Below are 26,153 nucleotides of genomic sequence, written 5' to 3'. Positions count from 1 at the left end.
TTACGTGCTCTCAGAGCATTGAGTCGTAGATTATCATGAGTAGTTTGCAATTTGTATTGGAAAATCGGAAAAATGAGAGGCTTGTTAAACAGTAGTACAATTTCTTTTCTTTTAATATTTTGGTCTTTGCTTTCTGTGGAAAATATGCAATTGTTTGCGAAAATTCAGGGGCATAAAAACCATGGGAGTCGAAAAAGACTAATATACATATATATATATATATATACATATATATATATATTAAAGTTGCGATGGCGAGTGTTGCGGTACACTTGTTAAGCATGCCGGATAATGATTTCGAAACTCTAATTGCACACTTTACTAGAAATGTTAATACATTGATAACCGCATTTAATTAGTAACCTAACAAGTGCTTAAAACACGCTAGTTAACAAAAACCGGTACATCAAAAAGAATGAACGAAGAGAAACAACATCGGTAATGCCAAGAACGTGCACTTACGGTAACCGTCGCAACGACGAGACGAGAGGAAAAAAAGAGGACAGATTTCCAAACTCAAAAGAAGCTTGTGCTTTCACGTGAATCCGTTTGTTATTTTCTGCGGCTGTCACGAAGAAGTCACAAATGCTTTGGGCTTGTTGGTCAATCTATTACCATTTTCACTACATGCAGTAGACAGCAGGAGGACCATGCTCACATTTAGAGTTATTCATAGAAACAAAACATAAGGTCTCCAGAGGGCTGCAGCATATGGTAAAACTCTGTTCCAAAGCGCATGGAAAAAAGCAAGAGTAAATCGTTTTATTTGCTTGACAACGTAGAACGAATTTCTAATTTGTTAGGCCATCCGTTTATTTACTAGTCCTGTCTACGTACATTGCAAAGTACACTTCGCAATATAACTACAAGGATGCACAAATGGGGTAGAAAAGCAACATCTCTCTCTCTCTCTCTCTCTCCCTGCACTGCCGAACCAAGTCAGTGTCCCTGTGCAGTCCCTACGCCGTTAACAAAAGGTTACAGCAACTATTCGATCATCAGGGAAAGTGCATAGGACCTCTTTCTTCATATTGAATCTGAAGAGCTTTGATGGATCCAGATATACTCTTGCATAGTGACATATACCAGATCACTACCATAATCTTGAACCGAGATTGTTGTTGTCTTCGCTGCCATCGTCATTGTTGTCACCATCAGTTGCAGCAGCATAAAATAAGTCATCATCGCTAACATCAGATTCCTTGTCACTCCCACCATCCATATTATTATCAAGAGCGTTCACTGAATTCCAGTCGGGAGGAAAAGTCTTCTGTAAGGCTTCTGTGAGCTCCCCACCTGTCCTCTCAATCTTGCGCAAACACTTTGACCAATGAACAGCAGTCCCCATGTCAACTGTGAACCCACACTCTATTATCTCTTTGCATATAGATAAAACTCCGGAGTACACGTAAGCTTCCGCAACAGTTGCCCTTGCTAACAATGATGTCATCAAGCAGTGATACACAGCTTTGTCTGGCTTCAAACCGACCTGCTTCATCTCTTCAAAGCATTTCAAGGCCTTCTCCGGGTGAGATGCACGGGCCCACCCATGTATTAAGGTCGTGTAGGTTTTGACATTTGGCTTCACCCCCAAAGCTTCCATTTCTTCCATTGTCTTTGATGCTTTCTGAGAACAAGAAAGTCAAGAAAGAGACGAAGTCCAAATCAGGGAGAGCAGTGTAAAGCAGAAACCTATTAATATTTAAGACGGAGAATTGTTTTTCAGGCTCATATATGCAGCATTAGGTGCTAACTACACAAGGATACAGCCATCAGGAGCAATAATATGAATTAGTTTTCCAACTTCCAAATAACATGATAAAGAGCTATCAAAGAGGATGGATTTCTCTATGATTAGTCCATACAGCAACGAATATCAAACCTAAATGTACGCAGATCTTCCTCATGACCACGAGAACATAGTTTAATATGTAGAAGACAAGAAAAAGACAAGTTATTTCAATCCCAAGAAAGAGAAGGTACCGCCATGTCTCCAGCCTTGCAACAAGCATTGATGAAGGATGTGTAAGTGTGGATATCAGGTTTAACTCCTTCCTTCATCATTTGTTGCATTAGGTCAGCAGCCTCCCAGACATCACCTCGTCGAGCCCATCTACACGACAAAATAGAGCTTCTCAAACAGGGGATAAAAGCATATATTTGCATTCACAAATGAAAACGATAGCTAAAGTAAAGGTTCAATCTGAAAATGACTTCAAAATAAAGAAATAAAGAAAAAGAACAGACTTGGCACAATTTTTTTATGAAGATCAACATGTATGAACCCCCGTCTTTCTTGTCGAGAATTCGACATCTAATTGAGCCTTCATGCAACTTTATGTTAACACAAATTGCAACATTCATACCCATCAATCAATATGTTGTAGACAAATGTGTTTCTGGGAATCCTTTGCCTACTCATTTCCCTAGTAACTGCCAGCGCACTTTGCATCCTTCCTGCCTTACAACATGCCTTCAATAATGCCTCATATGTATACACATCAAGTTCCAGGCCCTCGTTTCTCATCATAGTAAAATATTCAAAAGCTTTTCCTGTGTCGCCCAATGATGCATAACCATGCATGATGGTTGTATATGTATGTTCGTTTGGACTTATGCCTGCCAGGGTCATTTCATTCAATATTTCAACAGCCTTCTCCATCTGCATCAGATAGGATATTAGCAGGGCAAGTAGTCAATTTATGAAATAAATAGCTATAATAACATACATGATAAATATGCATCTTCACAAAAATTAAAACCAAAACCATGAACAGTCAAGAATAAACTGAATCTAGCATAATAGTAAGAAGCCACATAACAGTTGACGTGAGCAATCCCATATGGGTACAGTCAAGCCCATCAATCAAGCATAGGTTCAAGAGCAGGTCTTGGACTTGCAAGGCAATCCTTAATCCATTGAGACAAACTTTTGCCTAAAAAGGTAAAAAGATGAAAATGAAAGCAATCCAAGTAATGCCAGAAAGGTCATGGTAAATCATTTGCATTCTCAGCCAATTCTTTTTCCCCATCATGGAGAGTTATTACACTTTTTTTATCTTAAGAACTATATACCTGACGCTTCTCCACGAGACCAAGAATCAGAGCATTGAAAGTGTGCACAGTAGGAATGCATCCACTCCGCCTCATCATATCAAACATCTCTAGAGCTCTTCTGATCTCCCCAGCTCTTGCAAAACCATGTATGATGGGCATAAATGTACGTGAGGTAGGTCTATGCCTCTCCTTCTGCATTTGCTTGACAGTGCTGATTGCACGATCAATGTTTCCCATCCCACAAAATGCTCTGACAATATTATTGTACAGCACTACATCAGGCTTCAAACCACTTGTAATTACATCCTCAAAAACGGCAAATGCATTAGCCCAATCCTTTAGTTTCAAGAATCCATTGATCAACATTGAATATGTCTTCATGTTATGCTTTATGCCCGCCCCTTCCATCATTTTGCTGATCTCCAATGCTTTAGAAACCTTTCCAATCTGAGATGACAAACATGAAGAATTTCATTTGTGTCTCCCACATGGACCAATGCATAAAAGATTTCTATCCAATATGAAGCAAACATTATCTGCATGCAGTGCACAAGGCGTATCATATCAAAATAAGTATAAAAGGTAGGTACAGTCATACATCATGCCGTGCCGCATTTTCTATCATGAACCTAGACAATCTAAACTAAACACCAAGAACTGAAAGCTAGCAGAGCTATGCAAGGAACTTGCCGCTGTGGGTCGTACACTACTGCTTGGTAAGATAATTAGCCCCATGACAGGGTGAAAGAAACAGAACCAACAAAAGCAACCAATTATGGGGATAACGAAGATGCATACATAAATCAGTTAAACAAACACGCCGTCACTGAACCACAGAGTTTAACCAGTTTAAAACAGAGATCCCTATCTTGTACAAAGCATACAGGATAACATATATGTAGGGTACTACCCATGAAATCAATAAGAAGATGATGTTATCCACAAGTAGCACGCACACGCCAGCACTGTATTCAAGGCTGATAGAGAGAGCAACCAGAAGTAAATCGTTTAAGAGGAAAGACACGTCATTTTTAAGTAAAGAGCTTGACTAATGTTTAGAGGCATTAAGCTTATGAGCCATACAATGAAGTCGTGGAAGAGAGTTATTGAGCATCGTTTAAGAATAGGGACCAAGATCTCTGTAAATTAATTTGGATTTATGCCAAGAAGATCTACCATGGAGGCTATCTTCTTGATACGATAGATGATGGAGAGATATCGAGAAAAGAAGAAGGACCCACATATGGTGTTTATTGATCTCGAGAAGGCGTATGATAATATTCCAAGAAAGATTCTGTGGTGGGTTCTTGAGAAGAAAAAAGTACCTTCAAAGTACGTAGAGGCAATCAAGGATATGTATGATGGTATTACCACATGTGTGAAGGCTTGTAATGGCACATCAAGTTATTTTCCAATCACAGTAGGCTTACACCAAGGTTCTCCTTTGAGTCCTTATCTTTTTATCCTAGTTATGGATAGGCTAACAAAAGATATCCAAAATGGGTGCCGTGGTGTATGCTATTTGCAGATGATATTGTGCTTATTAATGAGGCCAGGGCTGGGATTGGCGCTAAATTAAAATTATGGAGAAGCACGTTGGAGTCTAAAGGATTTACATTAAGTCAAAGTAAGACCGAATACATGAAGTGTGAGTTCGACAAGGCAAGAGGAGGAGATCAAGAATCCGTGAATATGCTTGGACAAGAAGTACCCAAGAAAGATGATTTTAGATATCTGGGATCAATATTGCAAAAGGGGGGAGAGATTGATGAGGATGTAAGCCATAGAATCAAAGCAGGTTGGATGAAATGGCGCGGTGCATCGAGGGTTTTGTGTTATCGCAAAATCCCTCTTAGGCTAAAAGGAAAATTCTATAGGACAGCAATAAGGCCCGCAATGCTATACAAAGCTGAATGTTGGCCAGCACAGAGGCAACATGAGCATAAAATGGGAGTAGCGGAAATGAGAATGTTAAGATGGATGTGTGGTCATACAAGGATAGATAAGATAAGAAATGAAGATATTCAACAAAAAGTTGGAATAGTACCGGTGGCAGAAAAGATGAGAGAACATAGATTAAGATGGTTTGGATATATTCTTCGAAGATCCCTAGATACTTCGGTAAGAACAAAAGTTTGTTACCAAGAGCATGACATGAAGAAAGGAAGAGGTCGGCCGAAACTTACCTGGGGGAAAGTAGTAAAACAAGATTTAATGAAATGGGAAATAGATTGGTGTACGGTTTGTCTTAAGACGGAGTGAAGGAAAGCTATTTGCATTGGAGGGGCAGAATTTCTATGTTCCAGACTGTCATTTTTAGTTTTTTTTCCCTAGATATATTGGATTATATATTTATTTTTATTTTTATATAATTATTTTTTTCCCTCAATCGGTCTTGCTTTTATTTTATTTATTTTTGGGTTCATCGACCGCCGACCCCAACTAGTTTGGGATAAAGGTGATGTTGATGTTGAACTCGACTAATGTTTAAAGTTCAGAGGTGCGTAATATGGAGAGAAATTATATGAGAAAGAGAAGACAAAGAATGCATCACCTTGGTGTAGAGATTGATCAGACATCCATAAGTAACTACGGAAGGTGTGAAGCCACATTCCTATCAAAAGGGAAAAACATTCAGGTACCCTTCTGATGCAATTGCCATGTGTAATGACTTCAGAAGACACACACATTGAGATGTGAAGAAAGTACTCAGGAAAATGCTTCAATTTACACTCTTCGAGGTACAAATAGTCAGGAGAACACAAAAGAATCACAGAATATCCATATGATCCATTAGTCACACTAGTCCTTGCGGAAATCCAATGTTTCAGATGCTCCTACTTATCGAAAAGATACCCAAAGCTAGACAAATAACACCTGTGATACTTGACCAGAACATAAAAAAAGTCAAATCTTGCACATAAAGGCAAATTTTTGCTATGATAGTTCTATTGATCTGACAGTTTTCAGTTGAGAAGAGAGTTCCTAGTTCTGCAATGGGCAACATTATCTGAAAAAATCAAACCAAGATGAACTTGGCAAAGACTAGAGCACTAACAACCATACCTTAAGTCTTTCAAAAACAACAAGGCATTTATTCTCATTGCCCACCATTGTGTAACCATCCATCATGGTGTGATAGATGTCAATGGGAGCATCTACTCCTTCTTCTTCCATCTCTCTTACCAATGCTTCAGCTCGATCCATGTTGCATGTTTGACTAATAGATGGAAAAAGGACCAAAAAGAAATAAAAATTTTATAAGTACAATATTTTATCTAATTATATGCAGGAAGACTATGTTAGAAGCAAAAATGTGAAGCAAAATTAAATGACTTTTCACATAAAAGAAGAACCCATCTAATTTACCGAAAAAAGAAGAGGGACAGGACACAAACAATAATTACCATATAAAGCAAGACATGCAAATCTGAAGGACTATAGACCTAAAGTCAGTGGAATCTTTATGCCTGAAACCCTGTTTCAAATAGTCATTTATTTGGTACCTCCCAAGGATCAAGAACCACCATTCTAACCCTTCTAGGGGGATTCCATCCACAAACACAAAGTTCATGGTTGACTGATATTGCTCATCATCATTTGGCTATTGCATTTATTTTAGCAGCAGAAATTACAGATACTCACCAGTGAGCATATATAATATTCCCATAAACTCTTGCATTTATCGTTGCATGAGTCTCTCTAGCCTCCCTGAACCAGTATTCTGCAGCTCTTCCAAAACAGTAATAAGAAGTGTGAGGATATAGGAACACAAATTAACCTCTTCAAAAAAAAAAAAAAAAAAAATTGGATAGAGATATTAAATTAGTGCAAGTGTCGTTATCAGTTAGAATGGATTTAAGAAATTAGTGGCGAAAGCACAGAAGTGACTTCTCATGCATGTCTGTTCATCACAAAAGGCAGCCAAAGTATTCTTTTCCAAAGCAAAATATAGAAGGACTTGTCATCTCTCCAACAGAACCTAATAATTACTATGTCCTGGTGAAATTAAACACCACCAAAGAGAACGATCTTACGACGATGGATTTAAATTCTCAAGTAATTGATCACGCGTACGGTTTACTTACTCAGCATTGCCAATTTTTGCAAATCCTCCCACAAGTATGCTATAAGTTACCAAGCTCATCTCAATGCCTTCTTCCTTCATCTTTCTCACACAAGATAATGCTTCTTCCATATCTCTACCAACAGCATAAGCATGAATAAGACTGCATAAAGTATACAAACCTTGGTGAGTTAACAAAAAGGATACCTAAATATCACTCTTTACCATGGAAAAAAGCAGGGATACACATATATATCTAATTGAGTATAGCCAAAGACATTGGTATAAAATCAGGTGAATAGATGTGGATCTTTTATTCAGAAAGGTTGATGTAGAATATAGCTCACTGAAAGAGTTGAGCTTTTCACTTATTATAAATACCAGGAACCATCACACTAGACTGGCAAGTGTACCTAATGGAACATGCAATAAAACATCAAGCTAAGTAGAGCAGTCACATGAGTTCCAATGAGCCGTAGACAAAAGCAGAAATTATTACTTGGTGTAAACATGCGAGGTAGGCTCTATTCCCCTTGCTCGCATGCTCTCAAATGTTTCTCGTGCTCGGTGCATATCACCTCTTCTTGCATAATAGTTTACCATCAGGCCAAACTCTCTTCTGGACGGCTAGCAAGAAGAATAGCATAAGCGAAACAAGGTACTCACAAGACAAAGTTCGAACCTCTCACTAAGTAAAATTATCATTTCATTGTAAGAATCAGATCTTCAGACAAATGGCAAAGATAAGTCGAGGAGAGTCAAAAGGCAGTTACCACATCAAGGAGTAATTACTAGAGTTTGATTCTGATTAAATGTGGTAATATTACAGTGAAAAAATAGGGCCCAGAGTAGGAGGTGCTCCAGGAAGGATAACCATTTGGAGCAATGATATAAGAACTAACTTAATGACACAAGGTAAAATGAAGCATATTTTAGCAGTCAAAACATCTGCTAAGAGCAAATCTTTGACCATAAAAGATGACACAAATTGGAGAGCATCACAAATATCACACAAGTTAAATAAATTTGACCCAGAATTCTTTCTATGTTCTCCAAGAATGTAATAAAGGGTATATGCAAATTATTCCAATTTCTAATTGCCGTACATGATCACCAGTGCCTACAAGTTAAACTTTGTCCGGAGATAAATGTAACCTCTGACAAGATTAATCCACTGCTATTTTACACCAATTTCACTTTTCCGCAGAATAATTCCTGGAGTCATTAACATCATCCAGTGCCTCAACAAACAAGACAATGCATATTAAAAGTATCTCAACAAGCAATGCAAACAATTTGAAACGGTCACAAGCTTATACCTTCCTTATCCGCTCGAACGCACTTACAACCGCTTGCCAATTCTCTGGCTCCGTCTCCAAAACCGTCCTAAACGCATTCCTCGACCACTCCCTCTCTTCATGCCACTTGGTCCTAAACTCCGCCGCACCATTCCCCTCCACATACCGCAGTCTCTCCTCCGATTTCTCCTTTAGCCTCCTGCCATCATCTAGCTTCACTGTCAAAACCCTACCATGGAACTCCACTCCGTCAAACTCCACAGCCTTCATCGCAGACTTAGCTGTGGTCGGACCGCTGTAGATAACAAATCCAAAGCCTGCATTTCTCTCGGTCTCATTGTGTCCCTTAATGAGGATCACGTTCTTAATCGGCCCAAACTGGCGGAAAAACTCGGCTACCTCGTTCTTCTTAATCCAGTTAGGCAAATTGCCAACGAAAATCTTGCCTAATTGACGGTAATCAATAGCCGCCAGAGCGTCATTCGAGTCAGAATCCTTAGTGACTTGACTACCACCCTCTCGGACGTCATTTTCACCCACTTCGGGCGGTGGCGGAGGAGGTGGAGGTGGAGGTGGAGGTGGTGCGAGCTTGCTGGAGAGCCAGAGCTTGTTGGAGAGAGACGTGGTCGTTGAAGTGCTGGTGGTGACGGAGGTGGAATCGGGACGATGAGACGGATTTACGAGGCTCTTCAGCGGGTTTTTGGGGATTTTGACCCTCGGCTTAGCCGAGAAAGACGAGGGAGGGGGGTTCTTGAGGACTCGGGGTCGACGGAGGGGGTTTGAGGTGGAGGGACCGGAGGCGGGGTCCTCGGGCTCGGGGTTGGGCTCGTGGAGAGGCCGCACAGAGAAGGAGACGGAGGAGGTGCGGAGTTTTGCGGCGGCGAGAGTGGCGGAGGAGAGCGGTGGCGGGTGGGTGTGGAGTGAGATTGCGTCCATTATCGCATTGCGAGTGGAGGGAAAGTGACGAACGGCAACAAATGGCCGGTCATCAGCATGGCGCTCAGCTCGGACCAGCTTCTCATCCTCTCCAACCTCATGGATAGACCTTATATTTTTATGGACAGGCCCCTGATCTTTTTGTTAATATCTAATGTAGTCCCCGTACATTTTCTTTCGTTTGATCTAATGGCTGAACTTTTTAATATTCACATATATAGTCCTTCGTTATATATATAGACACACACACTTATTATGTGGATGTGCCTATCTATGAGTTACAGGGATCCCTACACGGCAAATTTGGCTTCAAGTTAACAGAAATCGTGGCCACATCAGCTGATGGTGTTAAACTTTTAACGGAAGGACTGTATCGATTGGATTCTTGAAAGCCTAAGGGTTAAATTGAATAAAATTAAAAATATATATAAAAAATAATGTCCCAATTATTCTTTGACCATCACCTAATTCTTTTTTTTTCCCCTTCCTTTTGAGTCAAGATAACCGAATATATATAAAGAGAGAGAGACATACACACATACACATAATATACACATAATATACACTCTTGCGACGTAACAGTCACATGTGAGTTATAGGGATTCCGACGAATCTAACTTCAAGTTAACACAAATCATGGCCATGTCAGCCAATAGTGTTGAATTGTGTCGATCGAATTCTCGAAAGTCCAGGGGCTAAATTGAATAGAATTAAAGAGTTAAAAGAGCAATGTCGCAATTATTCGGGAGGCGGAAAGCAAACTTCTTCTCTTCGGCATTAAATCTGCTTAATTTTAAGCGCGACAAAAAGTCGCACTCCTTATTCTCGGAATCCCAGCCCCACCCCCTTTGCCTTTTTCTTTTCAACTTTTTTAGTGGGGTTAATTCGATATTTAATAGCTATCACTTATTTTCCATCTCGACTCCTAATTTTTCCCCTCTCTCTCTCTCGCTTTGTTTTTCTAATGGTCGCCGGTTCGTATTCGTGCAACATACATTTTGGACTTTCACGAGTAATCTAATTCTTAGCATGTCAATTCGGAAGATTCTCCCAATTATAATCTAAACACGCCGATTACGACGTCTTATTACGTGGAGATCTCTCTTTTTTAATTATTGGTAACTCTTATAGAGAGGTTTAAAATCAAGTCAAACAACAAACGCGTGCTTTTATTTAAAAAAAAAAGAATTACATTTTCTTTTGAAAATCAGAAATCGTTGCACAAAACACGACTAAACTCTGATGATGGAGTTAGGAACCCCGAAGCCCATACTAATATCCCCTACTGGCTATTGCCAAGCAGGGTTTTCCAACGCCTATGATGAAGACCTCGATTGTCAGGTTTACATACCCGACTTCCACACTCGGGTCACCAGTGGTGGCACCTAACTCTTCCAACGCTAAGCCTTGGTCTCCCGAAATTGGGATTGGGACCTCACTTCCCATTGCCAAGGAACCCAACGGTCGGACTTGGGTACGTGGCTCTCGTGCATGGGTAGGGGTTGTCCATGCTTGGGCTCCTCACGATCGAGCTTAGCTCTCTCGAGGCTAGAACTAAGGCTAGGAGTATAGTGCCCATGACCCCGACAAAGGGCTTGGGTCCCTTGAGGTCGAGCTTAGGTCCTTAGCTTTAGCACTCGGCCCCAAGTCATTGGCACACGTACCAAAGACCTCGAGCAATTAAGTTTGAGTCCTCGACGGAGGGGGTTCCATTCCCCGGAAATTGGGCCAGAGTCCCTCGAGGCCAAGATTGGAGCTTGAAATTACATTCAAGACTTTTTTTTAAAACGCGTGTCATGATTTCCTTATAACAAAAAAAAAAAAAAGTCTTCATATTACATAGGAAAATGATATTATTTCACTTAAAAACAAGTTCCTTTGAATATACTTTCGCAAAGTATATTTTCCTTTGAGCGAATGGAGCTGTTACTTTTTCCCTTTCCTTTTACTTTATCTTTTTTTCTCAGGTTCCCTATTATTTTATCGCCACTCCAGAAAAAAAAATTAAAAAATCCTCGCCATTTTCATTTTTAGCCCCCGTCCTTTTAATTATTCCTCTTTCTCCATCATTTTTAAGCTTTTAAGCCATCGTCGTCTGCGCTTTGCTTTTGTTTCCCTAGATTCTTCCCTCTTGACTCGTCGTCTCTGCAACAATCTCTCTCTCCCTCTCTCCTCCGATCAGATCTCCGGGAACTCTCGCCGCGGAAACTCCGATTCTCTCTGCTCACTCATCCATGACGCTCGGCTCGGGAGGATCGGGGGTCGTTGGTGAGTTCTCAAAACCCTCTCGTGACCTCGTTATTCGACCTGCTTTTGGCCTCTTAGTCTCGTGTCTTCGTGGATGTGCTTTCGCTTGCTTCGCTTTGCACTTTGTCGATCCGGAGATTCTGCGGATTGACGAGCGCGCCGTATTAGCGTGTTCGGGTGGTTCGCAGGTCTGTTTTGGCTTGACGACGGTGGTTTCGTATCTTAGGTGAAGAATTGGTGGCGTTATTCTCTCGAGTTAGGTGCGATGTTGCGTTTAGGGGGAGTGCCTGTAATATTCTGTGCTTTAGATGGCGTAGGCCGGCCTTTGGTATCTGAGTCTTTGTTTGATGACGAATTTGAATGCTTGCCGCTTGTATTCTTTGTCATTTGTAAGGCTTGTGGCTGTTGAGGGATAATGATCTTTGTATCTTTGCCTTTTTTTCTTGACTGTTATGCTTAGCTAGCTTTTCCTCGTTAGGCTTTTGGATGTGTGTAATTGATGTGTTAACGAAAATACTTTTGTGTTAATACGCTCGATTTTTGGATTAGTCTGAGGTTTTTGTTGGCTTGCACAAGATTTTGAAATGATGTTCCAGGTTTTGATTCACTGGGGAAGTGCTTGCAAAGGCATTTGGCTGGGATGAATTTGCTGGGGAGTTTGGTTTAATAAGGAGTGAAGATAGCTTAGGGAAAACTGTTTTGATGCCTCATGCACATTGTTTCACCTTTCTATTGTGGTGTACCTGTACAAAACCACTTTCCTGTCGAACTGGTGCACTCACTTGATTTTAGTGCAAATCATATATTAGATGTGACTAGACCTCAATAGCTTCGGTCAGTTGGTTGTTACCATTGCAATTGAGCTGAAGGTCTGTTTGTCTAAAGTTGCTGGTATTATTCCACTTTCAGTCACACAAAAATCTTTTTTGCTGTATTTTCCTCGTATTAACTGTTATTGCTCATCTAGAAAAGCAGCCTATATCTTCGTAGGAAATGGTGGCAGCATTCTTTTAATATTTAGACTATTAATTGAAGGAGAGTGTGTGAAACGGTGAAGTCTTGGATCCTGAATTGATGATTGAGGTAATGGATCATCAGATCCTGTCTTGTGGGAAGTCTTGCTTGTCCAACTGTACAATAATTTTATTTTCGCATAGGCTTGGGAACACTTTCATGGTTAAGTCATCAAAGGCATTGGCTTGGATTATTGTCTTAAATGGCTGGTATATGGGTGTAGTGAAGTATTAGAGCATGTGCGTCAGCAAAGTCTGACTATTTTTAGTATCTATCTCATTACATAATACATGCTTGAACTGAAATTCATTAAAATATGCTATCACTTTCGCTTAATCAAACGTATACAAGGAGCTTTATTCATAAATATCCTTAGACAAGTATAACAAATCATTATTATTTTATTTGTTGTGTGGGAATGATTGCTTCATCACCATTTTCCCTTTGGCACGCATGTATGTTTGCATCTGATGAAGCTTCTATGCTTAGACTAGGAACCTCTTGATTGCCTGTAATGTGACTTGATGCTTTGCAAAACACTTACGAACATCTAACTTTTTGAGTCTACTTTAGTTCCTCGAAATTTCAGGTTATTGGAGGAACTTGAGCGTGGAGAAAAAGGAATTGGAGATGGCACTGTTAGCTATGGGATGGATGATGGGGATGACATTTACATGCGGTCTTGGACTGGCACCATCATTGGTCCTCACAATGTGCGGTTTTCTGTTATAAGTAATCTATTTCATTTTTCTGTTTTCACCAACTTGTGAAAAGAGTACTTGTACTTCGACATTCTTGTCTGTGCATGTCAGTTGCAATTCTCAATGTATTGTGTAATGAGATTTGGTTTCTTAGACGAAGATGCTTCGACTTTTGAAAGGATGAATTAGATTGAATTGATTGGGGTCATGATATTACAATCTTGGGAAACTTTAGTTGGTCTTTTAAACCTACCCCAGGTCCTGTGTTGTTACTGTTGCATTTTTCATTACCGATGGCAACTTATAGATAAATGACGATTGTGGTCAGCATATCCTTTTGCTGTTAGAACAATAGGATATTGAAGACTTGAAAATGTGTTCTTGTTGTTTAGATGCGACTGAAAATGTTTTCCATGGTTAACTAGGGTAGTAGTTGCTTAGAGCATGGAATATATTAAATGGATCACAAAATATTAACTCTGATCGCCATACCAGATCACTTTATGAAGAAATTCTAAGTTCTCATCTGTCCAATCAGAGGTCATATTTGCTTGACAGAATGTGAAGATGTAGCCTGTATTCTTGTTCTGAGCTGGCTGTAAGAGTATATTTTTTGGACTTATTCTTGATATCATCAGTCAAAGTATAATGTTTGTTTCTGTTCATGTTCACCACTGTCTAGTGTAGATTGCTTACTGTTGCAGATTTTGCTCTATTTCCCAGACTGTACATGAAGGTCGTATCTACCAGTTGAAGCTGTTCTGCGACAAAGATTACCCAGAAAAGCCACCCAGTGTTCGTTTTCATTCACGCATCAACATGACATGCGTTAACCATGAAACTGGAGTGGTAATTGATCCCATTCTCCTATGTTTGTGGAATGTAGTGGTTTCTATTAGTGCACGATCATGACTTTGTGCTGCATTATTTATATTCGTGTCTATCAGTGAAGCACATTCATGGCTTCGTATAGCCATCACTTCTGCAATCCTCGAAATTCTTAGTTTCTGCATAAAAGCCTAGATGTCGCAGATTCAGTGTGAGATTTGACGATCTTTGGACATTGACATAGAAAGACCTAAAGACTACTACCCTCTCTCTGCAGGTCGAGTCAAAGAAATTTGGGTTGCTCGCAAATTGGCAGAGGGAGTACACCATGGAGGACATACTGACTCAGCTGAAGAAGGAAATGGCAGCCCCACACAACAGGAAGCTCGTCCAGCCTCCTGAAGGCACCTATTTCTAGCTCTGAATATGACATAGAAATCAAGGGGCATGTTGCTTTCGCCACATGCAATATATAGTTTGTAATGCTGTGTCGATGCTTTTAAAGTCACGATGGTGGAAGAGGGGAATGGCCCTAAGAAAGCCGTCCCCTTTTCCTGGATTCATTGTTGTTCTATCGACTTCTTTCACCTAAACTATGTCTCAAAAGATTGTTTAGTGAATGGAATTTTAATCCGCGTGTCAAAATAGCTTGCCGATCGCTACCTTAATTCGCCACTATTCTTGCCTAGTGCAGCATTTATTCTTGGCCAGCTGATAGTGGTGATTATTTCTGTCTTTTTGGCCACAAGAAAACAGCAGGACACTGCTCCGAAACTTTGGAATTTCGGAATATTCGTCAGTCCAAATTATTTGATGGTAATCTGGAAAGTGAAAGTTCTAAGTTTTCCTGTTTATTGCTATGAAGTTTCTACATGCACCCGTGACAAATTTCATTCGGTGGCAGGAACTAATTGAATGATTGGTTTCTTTTTCCCTTGACGGCGGACTCAAGAATCAACCCGTCTGTCATCTGTATGCACTTTCGGCCAAAAGACATGGCCTCCCATTGTCCCTATTCAGCGAAATCAAGCTTAGGAGGACCCAATAGAAGGAAGTATCAACATGGGCATATTTTGGGATGCAATAGTAAGGAATTTTTTTTTTTTTCCCTTTTTGGAGTTATCAGGAACTTCGTCAAGTGTTGGTTAAGATAACAACGATCGTTGCAAAATTGTCACGATTTCTCTGTTGTAATTATTAAAATCTTAGTCGCTTCTTGTGAATTTTTTAAGTCGGTCGATACTTATTTGATATGCATCTCCAATCATTTTCTAAGCAAAACGTGAAAGAGTTATAAAATGTAATCAATATGAATACCACGAGTATGCAATATCTGGACCGTATGGCACTGTAAATGTTGTCCTTTACGGTCGTAACTTTTATAATGTACAGATAGCCCCGATTTTAAGCCAATTTCAACTTTTCGTGGTCACCAAATCTCTGTTTACTTGTAGCAATTACTGTACAAACAGAAAAACGACCACAATTGCTCAAATATTAACTATTTAGTTTACTCATTTAGTAATAGTCGTGATAACCAAAAATAAATGCTCTTGCTACCAATTTGGTTAGTTAGGAGTTTGAAATAGTGTGATCTTAACGTGCATTTGTATGGGCGAAAAAATTTTCGTCAGACTTTCAGCATTTGGTTTACTGAAAAATGACAAGTCAACGAAAAATAATTTAGCACAAAAAAAATGCACACTTAAAATTAGAAAAATAAATTTTTTAACCTGCAAAGACAACATTTTTCTGAAAAATGACTTCCGAAAAAGCATTTTTCATTATCCTAAAACTTCCCGTAAAACCAACACACCCTAATGTATTTTATCTAGCTATGCACAATCCAAGCAAATTCCTTTTTCCTTTTTGGCTAAGGTTTGCACACCACGAATTCACGACTTTGCCGCCAGGTAGCGTGTTTAGCAGTCATTGCCCCTCTCCTCCTCTCTTATAGCCGATCACAGAAGTGATTTACAAGCCAGTGTAGACATTTTGCCAATCTTGTTGGCAGTGTCTTACCCCCAAAAATAAAAGGAAGAAGAAGAAATTAGGAATCCAAATAAGCTCCTCTGCGTAGAAATTAGAATGTCGCAGGGGGGAGGGTTCGGAAGAGGAAATACGCTTTGCTCTAGCAAAACTCTAAGGGAAAGTTAGACATTTCCAGAACACCAAAATCTTCAGCATGCAGAGAGTCATAGCATCATATGAGCCGGTGAAGGCAAAAGGAATTGTATTGCAGCTCGAAAGTCTGAAAATATCATGCTTAAAGTCGATCTTCAACACACCCAGCTGACTAGTTTAATTCAACATGCCCTTAACAAATGCTAAAACCCACTATCAAAAGCAAAATCAGACTGACCACAAAAAAGCTCCATTCTCACAGCATTAGCATGGCCTCAATCAGTACCTCCTTCCTGGTCCTCCACCGCGGCCAAAAGCCTGGGCGGGCATCATAACCTGTGGTTCAACCTCGACGAGCCCAGGAATGTCGGACATGCCGAGAGAAGCAAGCATGTCCAGAGTCTCCTTGTCGACCTTGATCTCGTTGGTCTTGATGGCTGACTCGTCGGGCACGAAGTCCATGCGACGCTCACGCTCCTCCTCCTGCAGCTTCAATGAGATCCCACGGACGGGTCCCTTCTGGATGCGCTTCATCAAGTGGGTGGAGAACCCGGCGATCTTGTTCCGGAGCCTCTTCGACGGAATGATGGCGACTTCCTCCAGGATCTTCTTGTTCGTGTGGAAGTCCAGAGTCATGCGAGAGTAGTACCTCTCGATAACCTGGCGAGAGGACTTCTTCACAGTCTTGGTGCGCACACGACCCATGATTGCTTACCTTTCCCTACATATCATTGGAGAAACCACAAAAATGACATCATTGCATCCAGCCAATAACTAGAAACATGTCTCACTTTCCACATTCAAGGTTCAGGGAAACGCAAAACCACTTAAACCCCACAAAAAATAAACAAGCAAACAACACAAGAACAGAATCGCCATTACCATATCTCAGTTGCAATTACTTGTCAGATTACAGCATTAAGGGAAACAAAACATCTCATCAAAATTCTATGCCTTGCACAATATCAGCCTAGTAGAAAACTCAGGTGCTAAAAGGGATTCCATGGCGATTAGGAGAATGTCACAATCAGATATTCGGAACAGAAGTTCGAATCCTCTCGTTTAAGGCGATGAAACTTCGCCCAAACAAGATCCAATACCGAGACCGGGCCGAACTCAAATAACAGTCATGAACACGAATCAACCCATGAGAATCAAAGCCACCGAGCTCAGAAACCTCCAACCCCATAAAAGCTACTCAAACAATCAACAACTTTGCATGTAAATAACTACATACGAAGGCTACGGACAAAATCGAACTTTAAAGCGCAATCGAGCCAATGATTTCTAGAATCCAGGAACTAGCAGAACAGAATATGCCCTAACCAACCACCCCAAATCAGGTTTCACCACCGTAAATTACAGTGGAATAGCCAAAGAATCACAAGATTTAGACTATGCTTACCTGTTGAGAGGAGATGAAGAACGAAGATGGAATGGATCGTCTGAGCACTCGGCGACTGCAAGGAGGAATGAACTTGACTGAGCAGACGTGTTAATAAATATGAGGGACGCTAGGGTTTCTCTGTAGGTGCAAAACGGAGCCAGCGAGCCGATCGGGCTGGGCTTTTTTTTGGGGCTCGATCTGTAGGCCTGGCCCAAAAAAAGGCCCAAACAGAAATTGCCCGATTTGGTGGCCGAACAATTTCTTTTTTTAATATTAACAGTAATCAGACTTCAAATCTCCCACGTACAATTCTAAAAAAACTAAAAGTAAATTTACGTAAAATTCATCTCAACTTTAACATGGAATAACTCTTGCGCCCTGTTGAAGTATATCCCACATCAATTGCAACGGGTTATAAATGCTTTTTATGTTCATATAGTCTATCTCCGCTTATCAATTTAAGCTTTTAGAAAAGTTAGCAACAGTCCTACAAAATCTCGTAAACTATCAGAGTAAGAGGTCCTGAGTTCGAATCTTTTCAGGCCCCTATTTGCCTTCAATTAAATATGTCCACGATAGTTTCAAATAAAGGGCTAGCTAAATATTATGACTGGTCAAGAGCATTTTTGTCCAAAGACAATTCTAATTCTAATTTACTTTTTAGTTTTTAATTTTCTTGTTTCTCATTTCTTTTTTTTTCTTTACTACGGCCTCGCCCACCGCTGGCAAGGGGTGGCCTCACTTGGGTAAGGGCGACCCTTGTCCACCTTCTTCAAGCATCGCCGAAAAATAAAAAAGGAAAAAAAAATTTCAAAAAATAAAAGACAAAAATGCCCTTGGTCAATTTGAAGGCCAGACCCTTTTTTTAGACTTATATAGCCACTTTAGCCCCTTATTTGAAATAAGATCAGCGTCATATTTTTATTTGAGAAAACGAGAGCACTTCAAGCCCTTATTTATAATTTTTCCTAAGTTTAATAGCTGAGAAACTAATGGTGACTTTGCTTGATATTGATGAAGCATTCCCTTGAGAAGCCAATTCCCAAAAAGATCAATAACAATGATAAAATAGTCCCTTGAGAAGAGAAAATGATATGCCGGGAAATGATTAGCACTTCTCTTTTCCACATAAAAAAAAAAAACAACAGAAAGAAAAATGATTAGCACATGGACTGTTTAATTACTGACATACTTACACTAACCGCAATTTAATAGTTTAAGTTTTGACAGTAATTGGCAGTGGTCCAACCAAATTTTTCCGTGCCACGGACTTGATGGCAAATGTGGGCGCTAAAGAAAAAAAATGAACTGTATATGCTTGAGTGGGGAAAGTAGAGATAAGCGAGTCAAATTGACTTCGAATATACCACTTGGTGTTCATACATTTATGTTGGCAAAGTCAAATCTTATTCAAGATAAATGGGAGCAAGATCACTTACATCAGTACATCCTCAAACTTCCTTTATTCAATGATTTTTAACACTGAACGCTTTTAGAATATAATTTGCAGGAACAAACATCACATTGTTTTGTTAGAAGGTGATCTCTCTCGTCTGTCTCACTCTCTCATGCTTTGGTGGGTGGGGTTGGTGCAAGGCCAGCCTTCAGCGCTTGAATGGTGTCGACAGTAGTATTGAAGGATTTAGCCAGGATTCCGCTGTCGATGTTGGTCTCGAACACGGCCACGGGGACCGACACCAGTCCCGCGCTCGCGCTTCCGAACGCGGAGACTGCCACGGCGTTGCCGGTCTGGTTGGTATTGAGCTGGAAGTGGACTAGCCCCTTGGGGAATATGAACATGTCACCGGTCTGGAGGGTCTGAGTGAACAGCGTGTTGGTGGTGTCCACGAACCCGACCTCGAGCGTCCCATAAGTGAGGAACAGGAGCTCCGACCCACGGGGGTGCGTGTGCGGGGGGTTCACCGCACCGCCCGGGAATTCGAGGACCGCGTACGAGACGCTCTGCCCTTCGAGAGCGGGGAACTCCTTTGCGCTCGCTTTGGTCACCGTAAACGTGGTCGGGGGTTCGGCGTTTATGAGAGACCTCATGCCGGTGAACGTGAAGAAGCTGCCGTCAACGACAGTGCCGTTCGGGGCCACAAAGTCGGTGAGAATGTCGGGATCGCCGGCGCTCGTTAAGCCGAGAAGAGACAAACCAAGGACTAATGCCGCGACGAGCTCATACTTGGCCATGATGGACACTTTGAAGCTGATGAAAATTTACCTCCCTTTTGTGTTCTTTGTGTGAAGACAGGTTTGAGTTCTAGCTTTCTCACCTGGGCCTTGTTTTTATAGGAAGAGCTTGACCGAGACGAAACCTAACTGTTGCTCGCTGAAGATTACAATGCCCTCGATGTTTTCTAGACATGCTCAAATATCTAGAGCAAATGAGAGCCGGTCGGTTCCATGTGTTCGCCGCATCTTGTTCAAGAATAATGCGAAGATATTCGCAGCGAGGACGGCATGTTGCGACTCGGTTATACACGCTAATGATTGACCAAAACCAACATGTCTTGAACTTATTAAGCTGTTGCCTGTCTGTTGTTTTTAACTCATCTGGGTTTCAAGTGTTAAAGCCCTTGAAAATGAAGACGGCCGGTCGTCGAAAAAGAGGATTATTTCGCCATTCGACCCACGTTGATCACATGTACCTTAGTCATCATCTACAAGAATGAAACAGGCTTACAAAAATTGCTGAGTGCCCATTTCTCTTTCCCTATAGCAGCTATCGATGAGTTAAACTTCTAGTATGAAACTTCCAAGCAACTGTGTAAGCTGGAGCAGTTCATCGGTTTTCACTTCACCAATGAGCTCTTTCAGCTTTTGGCTACCGTTAGGACCTCAAGATGACAAAATGTCGTTTAAGCTTATGCTCACGGACGGCAAGAATTCACTTCTCACAAAATGATCAGATCTAAATAGGTCAAAACATTGCACTGAAATACATATATGGACAACTTTTTTCTTCTGCCGGTTTAACAATCCAACCAATACATCCGATGGAACGAAACAGCATGGGACACTTTAGTTGTAGCATTAACATAGTCAGGATGATCCCGTGTTGTTTATATGAAAATGTGATCCAGATTGCTCCACTACTAGGACATCATAGATTGAAACTCTACTATCAGTTTCACTGTTTTCTTGCTCTGGACATTGTTAAATGAAGATGTAAATATTGGATTACTGACCCCGTGTTCTTCAGAAATCTAAGAATCATCGATCATCGGCAATTGCCCTTCTTTTTTGTGAATTGGAAATTCCTTCGTATAACGCGTTGTTTATGATAAGTTCCTATGTTTCCTAGCTTCAGATTATTAGTCCTGCATAATCCTTCTGTGATGAGCCTTAACCTCTCTAGCCGTCATTCCTCAGCTGATAGTACCTTTTCATATTACACTGCCTATTTGATTCGATTATGGTAAACAAATACGGTAAAAAAAAACAAAAAGAGAGAGAATAGGAAGAAAGTAGCGAAATGTTGATAAAATGTAAGCAATAGCTGGTCAAACGAAAGTTGCTTGACAATGATCCGACAAAATCAAATAGCTTTCTAAGCAGAGTCTTCCTCCCCTAGGCCGTTGGTGGCGTAGGCCTGAGTTTGAGAGCTTGAATGGTGGAGAACACTCGTCTTGAATGGCTTTGCCAAGATCCTGTCTTGATACCGATAGTAAAAACACTCGAGGGAACCAACACGGTTCCAGCAGGCGCGCTTCCGAATGCAGAGATGGCTATTGCGAAGTCCGTCTAATTAGCATTATACTGGAGGTGAACCGGCCCTTTAAGGAACACGAACATGTCGCCAGCTTGGAGCGTCTGATCGAGTGAACAGCTATTGGTCGTGTTGATACATCCGACCTCAACGCATCCATATACGAGGAACAAGACTCAGGCACATGGGGATGCGTGTGTGGAGGGTTGACATAGCCTGCCCCATGTTCCAGCACTGCCAACGAAATGATCTGCCTATTCACAGCCGGGAACTCCATGGTGGTTGCTAGCGTTATCACCTAGAAGGGGGTAAATAGATGATTTTGAAACTTGTGTTAAAAAATAATGCGAAAAACAAATAAGTTCAGAACTTAGTTCAAAGTCTGATTGAGAATAAGATCTAAGATGATGCTATGGTCAATTTGTGCACAAATCTACTATCAAGGATAATATAAAGAGAGTTTATGGGATAAAGAATTTGCACGCAAAGTTTATAGTGATTCGGCTTTGATAGTCAATCGGCTGGATTCCATTAATGAATAGCTCAGATTTTACAACTTGATGATGATCCTTGAGTCAATAGACTACTATGTTTAACACTCGATCACTTTGAATGAAAACCTCTAGGCTACGTTTGGCAGTCAAGATAAAAATCTTGATAAGATAAATTTTATCATTTTTTGTGTTTGGTTCCCGCTCGGGATAGGATACAGTGGGATATAGAAGGGATATAGTCTAAATATAATTATCTCATGAGGGAGGTGGGATAAAGGTGAATAGAATTTCTTTTATTCATGATTTAAAAACTATTTTTCTAAATAACAAACTTCTTATATAATAAAAATAAAATAATAATTATATTTAAATATATTTGAATTCTAATGTTAAAAAGAAAACTCAAAATGAAAAAAAAAACTCATTTTCATTTTTATTCATTATAAATCTTATTCATAATTTAATTTCTTTCTTCTTTATAATACATAGCATGTGTGTGTGTGTGTGTATCCTAGTATCTATATCATTACATATTTTAAGTATAACTGTATAGTTTATTATTTAATGAAAAATTTTATTAAGAAATGATGGAAACGAATCAAAATAATCATTAAAAAGGGATTTATAATTAAAAATAAGTAAGAATGAAGTAGAAGAACCTAGACTTTAAGTGAATATATTCAAACTTGAAAATGATTTTTCTAATTCTCGAAAAATGATGAGCAATGAAATTTCTAAAAAAAACTAGCATCTCCATCTTCTTCTCTTTTATATCTTTAGTTCATGTGGAAGTTTCATGGCTCCTTTGAAATTTTTTAGTTCACGATCAAGCTCTATGAAAACAGCGAGAGAGTTAAAACTTCTTCTCCTTCATAGCTTACTGGTTCACATCAAAAGTCTAAGGAAAAAAAAAAAAGAGTCAAACCTTCTTCTTCTCTGTATTTTGTAGTTCATATTGAAGTTTAACGAATAAAGCGAGAGAGGCAAGACTTTTCAGTCCCAAAGATGAATGGTTATATTTTCTTTTTCTTACCAGATTTGGCAGTGAATTATGCGATATTCTTACAGTTCGTTTGTATATTTTCAAATTCATTTACATTGATATATTATAAATATCAAATAATGAACATGATATGATATGAATATATCCGGCTCTATTACTGCGATTCACCAAACACTGGAGAGGACATGGCAAAATCCATGGATTTCATATCCAATCCCATCAAATTCTATTATGACTAGAAATCCGGACGACCAAACGCAGTCCTAAGATTTAGAGTGTTTGGATCAAGAATGAATATAGAATGTTCTAGAGCTTTGAAATTTCAGATTTTAGACTCTCTTACTATCTTCAACTTTGAATTCTCTTTTATACTCTTCCACCTTCAAACTAGTCGTTGAAAAGGTTTTCAGAGGATCACTTAATCCAATCATCCATACCATTAAGATATGGGTTTCCAAAGATAGAACACTTCATTGGTTTCATCCTCTTCTTCCTTAATTCATGTCTTTGATAGAGATAGAATAATCTTCACGATTGATAATTTTCAAAAACGAATATAACACAATTGCTAGCTGTTGTGATAATATAATATTTCTTAATCAACTTCTTTGATTTCATCTCATAAGAATTTGGATATTGCATCTAAAATACTCTCTCAGAGTTTGAGCTCTCCTAACGTCAGCCTCTTAACTTAAATTGCAAGATCAATTCCCATATATCCATTCCTTAACTTCTGAATGTACTTAGAACAATCTGTAAAAGAGTAATTTATTACATTAAATCACATTGTAGAGTATATGGATTGTTTTGTTAACTTCAAAATCAATTAAAATTTTTTTCAACAAAATTACATGAACAAAGATCACATTGTTTTATTAGAAGTTGATCTCTCTCTCTCACCCTCTCATTCGCTGGCGGGTGGGGGTGCAAGGCCAGCCTTCAGTGCTTGAATGGTGTTGACGGTAGTCTTGAAAGATTTAGCCAGGATTCCGCTGTCGATGTTGGTCTCGAACACGGTCACGGGGACCGACACCAATCCCGCGCTCGCACTCCCGAACGCCGAGACTGCCACAGCATCGTCGGTCTGGTTGGAATTGAACTGGAAGTGGACCAGCCCCTTGGGGAATATGAACATGTCACCGGCTTGGAGGGTCTGAGTGAAGAGCTTGTTGGTCGTGTCCACGAACCCCACCTGGAGCGTCCCGTAAGTGAGGAACAGGAGCTCCGACCCACGGGGGTGCGTGTGTGGGGGGTTCACAGCACCGGCCGGGAATTCGAGAACCGCGTATGAGACGCTCTGCCCTTCGAGAGCAGGAAACTCCTTCGCGCTCGCTTTGGTCACCGTGAATGCTGTTGGGGGACCGGCTTTTATGAGAGACCTCATGCCGGTGAACGTGAAGAAGTTGCCATCGATGATAGTGCCATTCAGGGCCACAAAGTCGGTGAGAATGTCGGGATCGCCGGCGCTCGTTAAGCCGAGAAGGGACAAACCAAGGACTAATGCCACGACGAACTCATACTTGGCCATGATGGACACTTTGAAGCTGATGAAAATTTACCTTGCTTTTCGTGTTCTTTGTGTGAAGACAGGTTTGAGTTCTGGCATTCTCACCTGGGCCTTGTTTTTATAGGAAGAGGTTGACAGAGAAGAAACCTAACTGTTGCTCGCTGAAGATTACAATGCCCTCGATGTTTTCTAGACATGCTCAAATATCTAGAGCAAATGAGAGCCGGTTGGTTCCATGTGTTCGCCACATCTTGTTCAAGAATAATGCGAAGATATTCGCAGCGAGGACGGCATGTTGCGACTCGGTTATACACGCTAATGATTGACCAAAACCAACATGTCTTGAACTTATTAAGCTGTTGCGTGTCTGTTGTTTTTAACTCATCTGGGTTTCAAGTGTTAAAGCCCTTGAAAATGAAGATGGCCGGTCGTCGAAAAAGAGGATTATTTCGCCATTCGACCCACGTTGAGCACATGTACCTTAGTCATCATCTACAAGAATGAAACAGGCTCACAAAAATTTTTGAGTGCCCATTACTCTTTCCCTATAGTGGCTATCGATGACTTAAACTTCTAGCATGAAACTTCCAAGCAACCGTGTAAGCTGAAGCAGTTCATCGGTTTTCACTTCACCAATGAGCTCTTTCAGCTTTTGGCTACCGTTAGGACCTCAAGATGACAAAATGTCGTTTTAGCTTATGCTCACAGACGGCAAGAATTCACTTCTCATAAAATGATCAGATCTAAATAGGTTACAACATTGCACTGAAATACATATATGGACAACTTTTTTCTTCTGCCGGTTTAACAATCCAACCAATACATCCGATGGAACGAAACAGCATGGGACACTTTAGTTGTAGCATTAACATAGTCAGGGTGATCCCGTGTTGTTTATATGAAAATATGATCCAGATTGCTCCACTACTAGGACATTATAGATTGAAACTATCCTATCAGTTTTACTGTTTTCTTGCTCTGGATATTGTTAAATGAAGATGTAAATATCGGATTACTGACCCCGCGTGCTTCAGAAATCTAAGAATCATCGATCATCAGCAATTGCCCTTCTTTTTTGTGAATTGGAAATTCCTTCGTGTAACGCATTGTTTATGATAAGTTCCTATGTTTCCTAGCTTCAGATTGTTAGTCCTGCATAATTCGTTGTCACCACAGGCACAATGAACTTATGGGCTTATCTTTTTAATCCTTCTGTGATGAGCCTCAACCTCACTAGCCGTCAGTTTTACGCACGTTGATCACATTTACCTTCGTCATCATCTACAAGAATGAAACAGGCTTAAAAAAAATTGCTGAGTGCCCATTTCTCTTTCCCTATAATGGCTATCGATGACTTAACTTCTAGTATGAAACTTCCAAGCAACTGTGTAAGCTGAAACAGTTCATTGGTTTTCACTTCACCAATGAACTCTTTCAGCTTTTGCCCCAGATGACAAAATGTCGTTTATGCTTATGCTCACAGACGGCAAGAGTCCACTTCTCATAAAATGATCAGTTCTGAATAAATAAAAACAACGCGCTGAAACACATAAAGACAACTTTTTTCTTCTGCAGCAATGTCGGCATGCATGTGCCGTGCCGTCTGTGGCTCTCTGACTATGTTCGGTACTAATGTCAATCGGGGAATTTGAGATTCAGTTGATCGAGATGCATCCAATTGGAGGTTTCTGAGAATTCTCTCTGCTGGTTCATCAATCAAACTGATGCATCCGATGGAACGAAACTACATGTGACACTTCAATTGTAGCACCAACATTG

The 26,153-nt window shown here is 40.3% G+C and overlaps 6 protein-coding genes across 6 annotated transcripts in view; 1 reads left to right on the top strand and 5 right to left on the bottom strand.

Annotated features, from left to right (window-relative positions):
• The window catches only part of LOC115749848, a 469,397-nt gene that overhangs the window by 24,862 nt on the left and 418,382 nt on the right, over positions 1–26,153 (bottom strand). The gene's annotated exons all lie outside the window — the stretch shown is intronic.
• On the bottom strand, positions 739–9,417 carry LOC115750246 (pentatricopeptide repeat-containing protein At5g04810, chloroplastic). The gene is made up of 10 exons (XM_030687468.2): positions 8,443–9,417; positions 7,623–7,750; positions 7,146–7,286; positions 6,703–6,789; positions 6,124–6,277; positions 5,612–5,671; positions 3,076–3,504; positions 2,367–2,662; positions 1,984–2,113; positions 739–1,627 (listed from the first exon to the last, which is right to left on the bottom strand). The coding sequence occupies exons 1-10, from the start codon at positions 9,355–9,357 to the stop codon at positions 1,094–1,096; spliced, it is 2,874 nt and encodes a 957-aa protein (XP_030543328.1). The 5' UTR covers positions 9,358–9,417; the 3' UTR covers positions 739–1,093.
• On the top strand, positions 11,459–14,792 carry LOC115750378 (ubiquitin-conjugating enzyme E2 variant 1C). Its single transcript, XM_030687684.2, has 4 exons — positions 11,459–11,625; positions 13,192–13,331; positions 14,043–14,168; positions 14,425–14,792. The coding sequence occupies exons 1-4, from the start codon at positions 11,592–11,594 to the stop codon at positions 14,563–14,565; spliced, it is 441 nt and encodes a 146-aa protein (XP_030543544.1). The 5' UTR covers positions 11,459–11,591; the 3' UTR covers positions 14,566–14,792.
• Positions 16,364–17,792, bottom strand: LOC115750392 (40S ribosomal protein S17-4). Its single transcript, XM_030687712.2, has 2 exons — positions 17,677–17,792; positions 16,364–16,992 (listed from the first exon to the last, which is right to left on the bottom strand). The coding sequence occupies exon 2, from the start codon at positions 16,974–16,976 to the stop codon at positions 16,551–16,553; it is 426 nt and encodes a 141-aa protein (XP_030543572.1). The 5' UTR covers positions 16,977–16,992; positions 17,677–17,792; the 3' UTR covers positions 16,364–16,550.
• Positions 19,134–20,249, bottom strand: LOC115754782 (germin-like protein 9-3). The gene has a single exon (XM_030693954.2). It carries the CDS (start codon positions 19,849–19,851, stop codon positions 19,225–19,227), a length of 627 nt encoding a protein of 208 aa, XP_030549814.1. The 5' UTR covers positions 19,852–20,249; the 3' UTR covers positions 19,134–19,224.
• Positions 23,744–24,428, bottom strand: LOC115754790 (germin-like protein 9-3). The gene has a single exon (XM_030693966.2). It carries the CDS (start codon positions 24,393–24,395, stop codon positions 23,772–23,774), a length of 624 nt encoding a protein of 207 aa, XP_030549826.1. The 5' UTR covers positions 24,396–24,428; the 3' UTR covers positions 23,744–23,771.

This window comes from Rhodamnia argentea, chromosome 5 (assembly GCF_020921035.1).
Source record: "Rhodamnia argentea isolate NSW1041297 chromosome 5, ASM2092103v1, whole genome shotgun sequence".
Classification (NCBI taxonomy): domain Eukaryota; kingdom Viridiplantae; phylum Streptophyta; class Magnoliopsida; order Myrtales; family Myrtaceae; genus Rhodamnia; species Rhodamnia argentea.
This window is presented reverse-complemented; position numbering and strand designations above follow the sequence as displayed.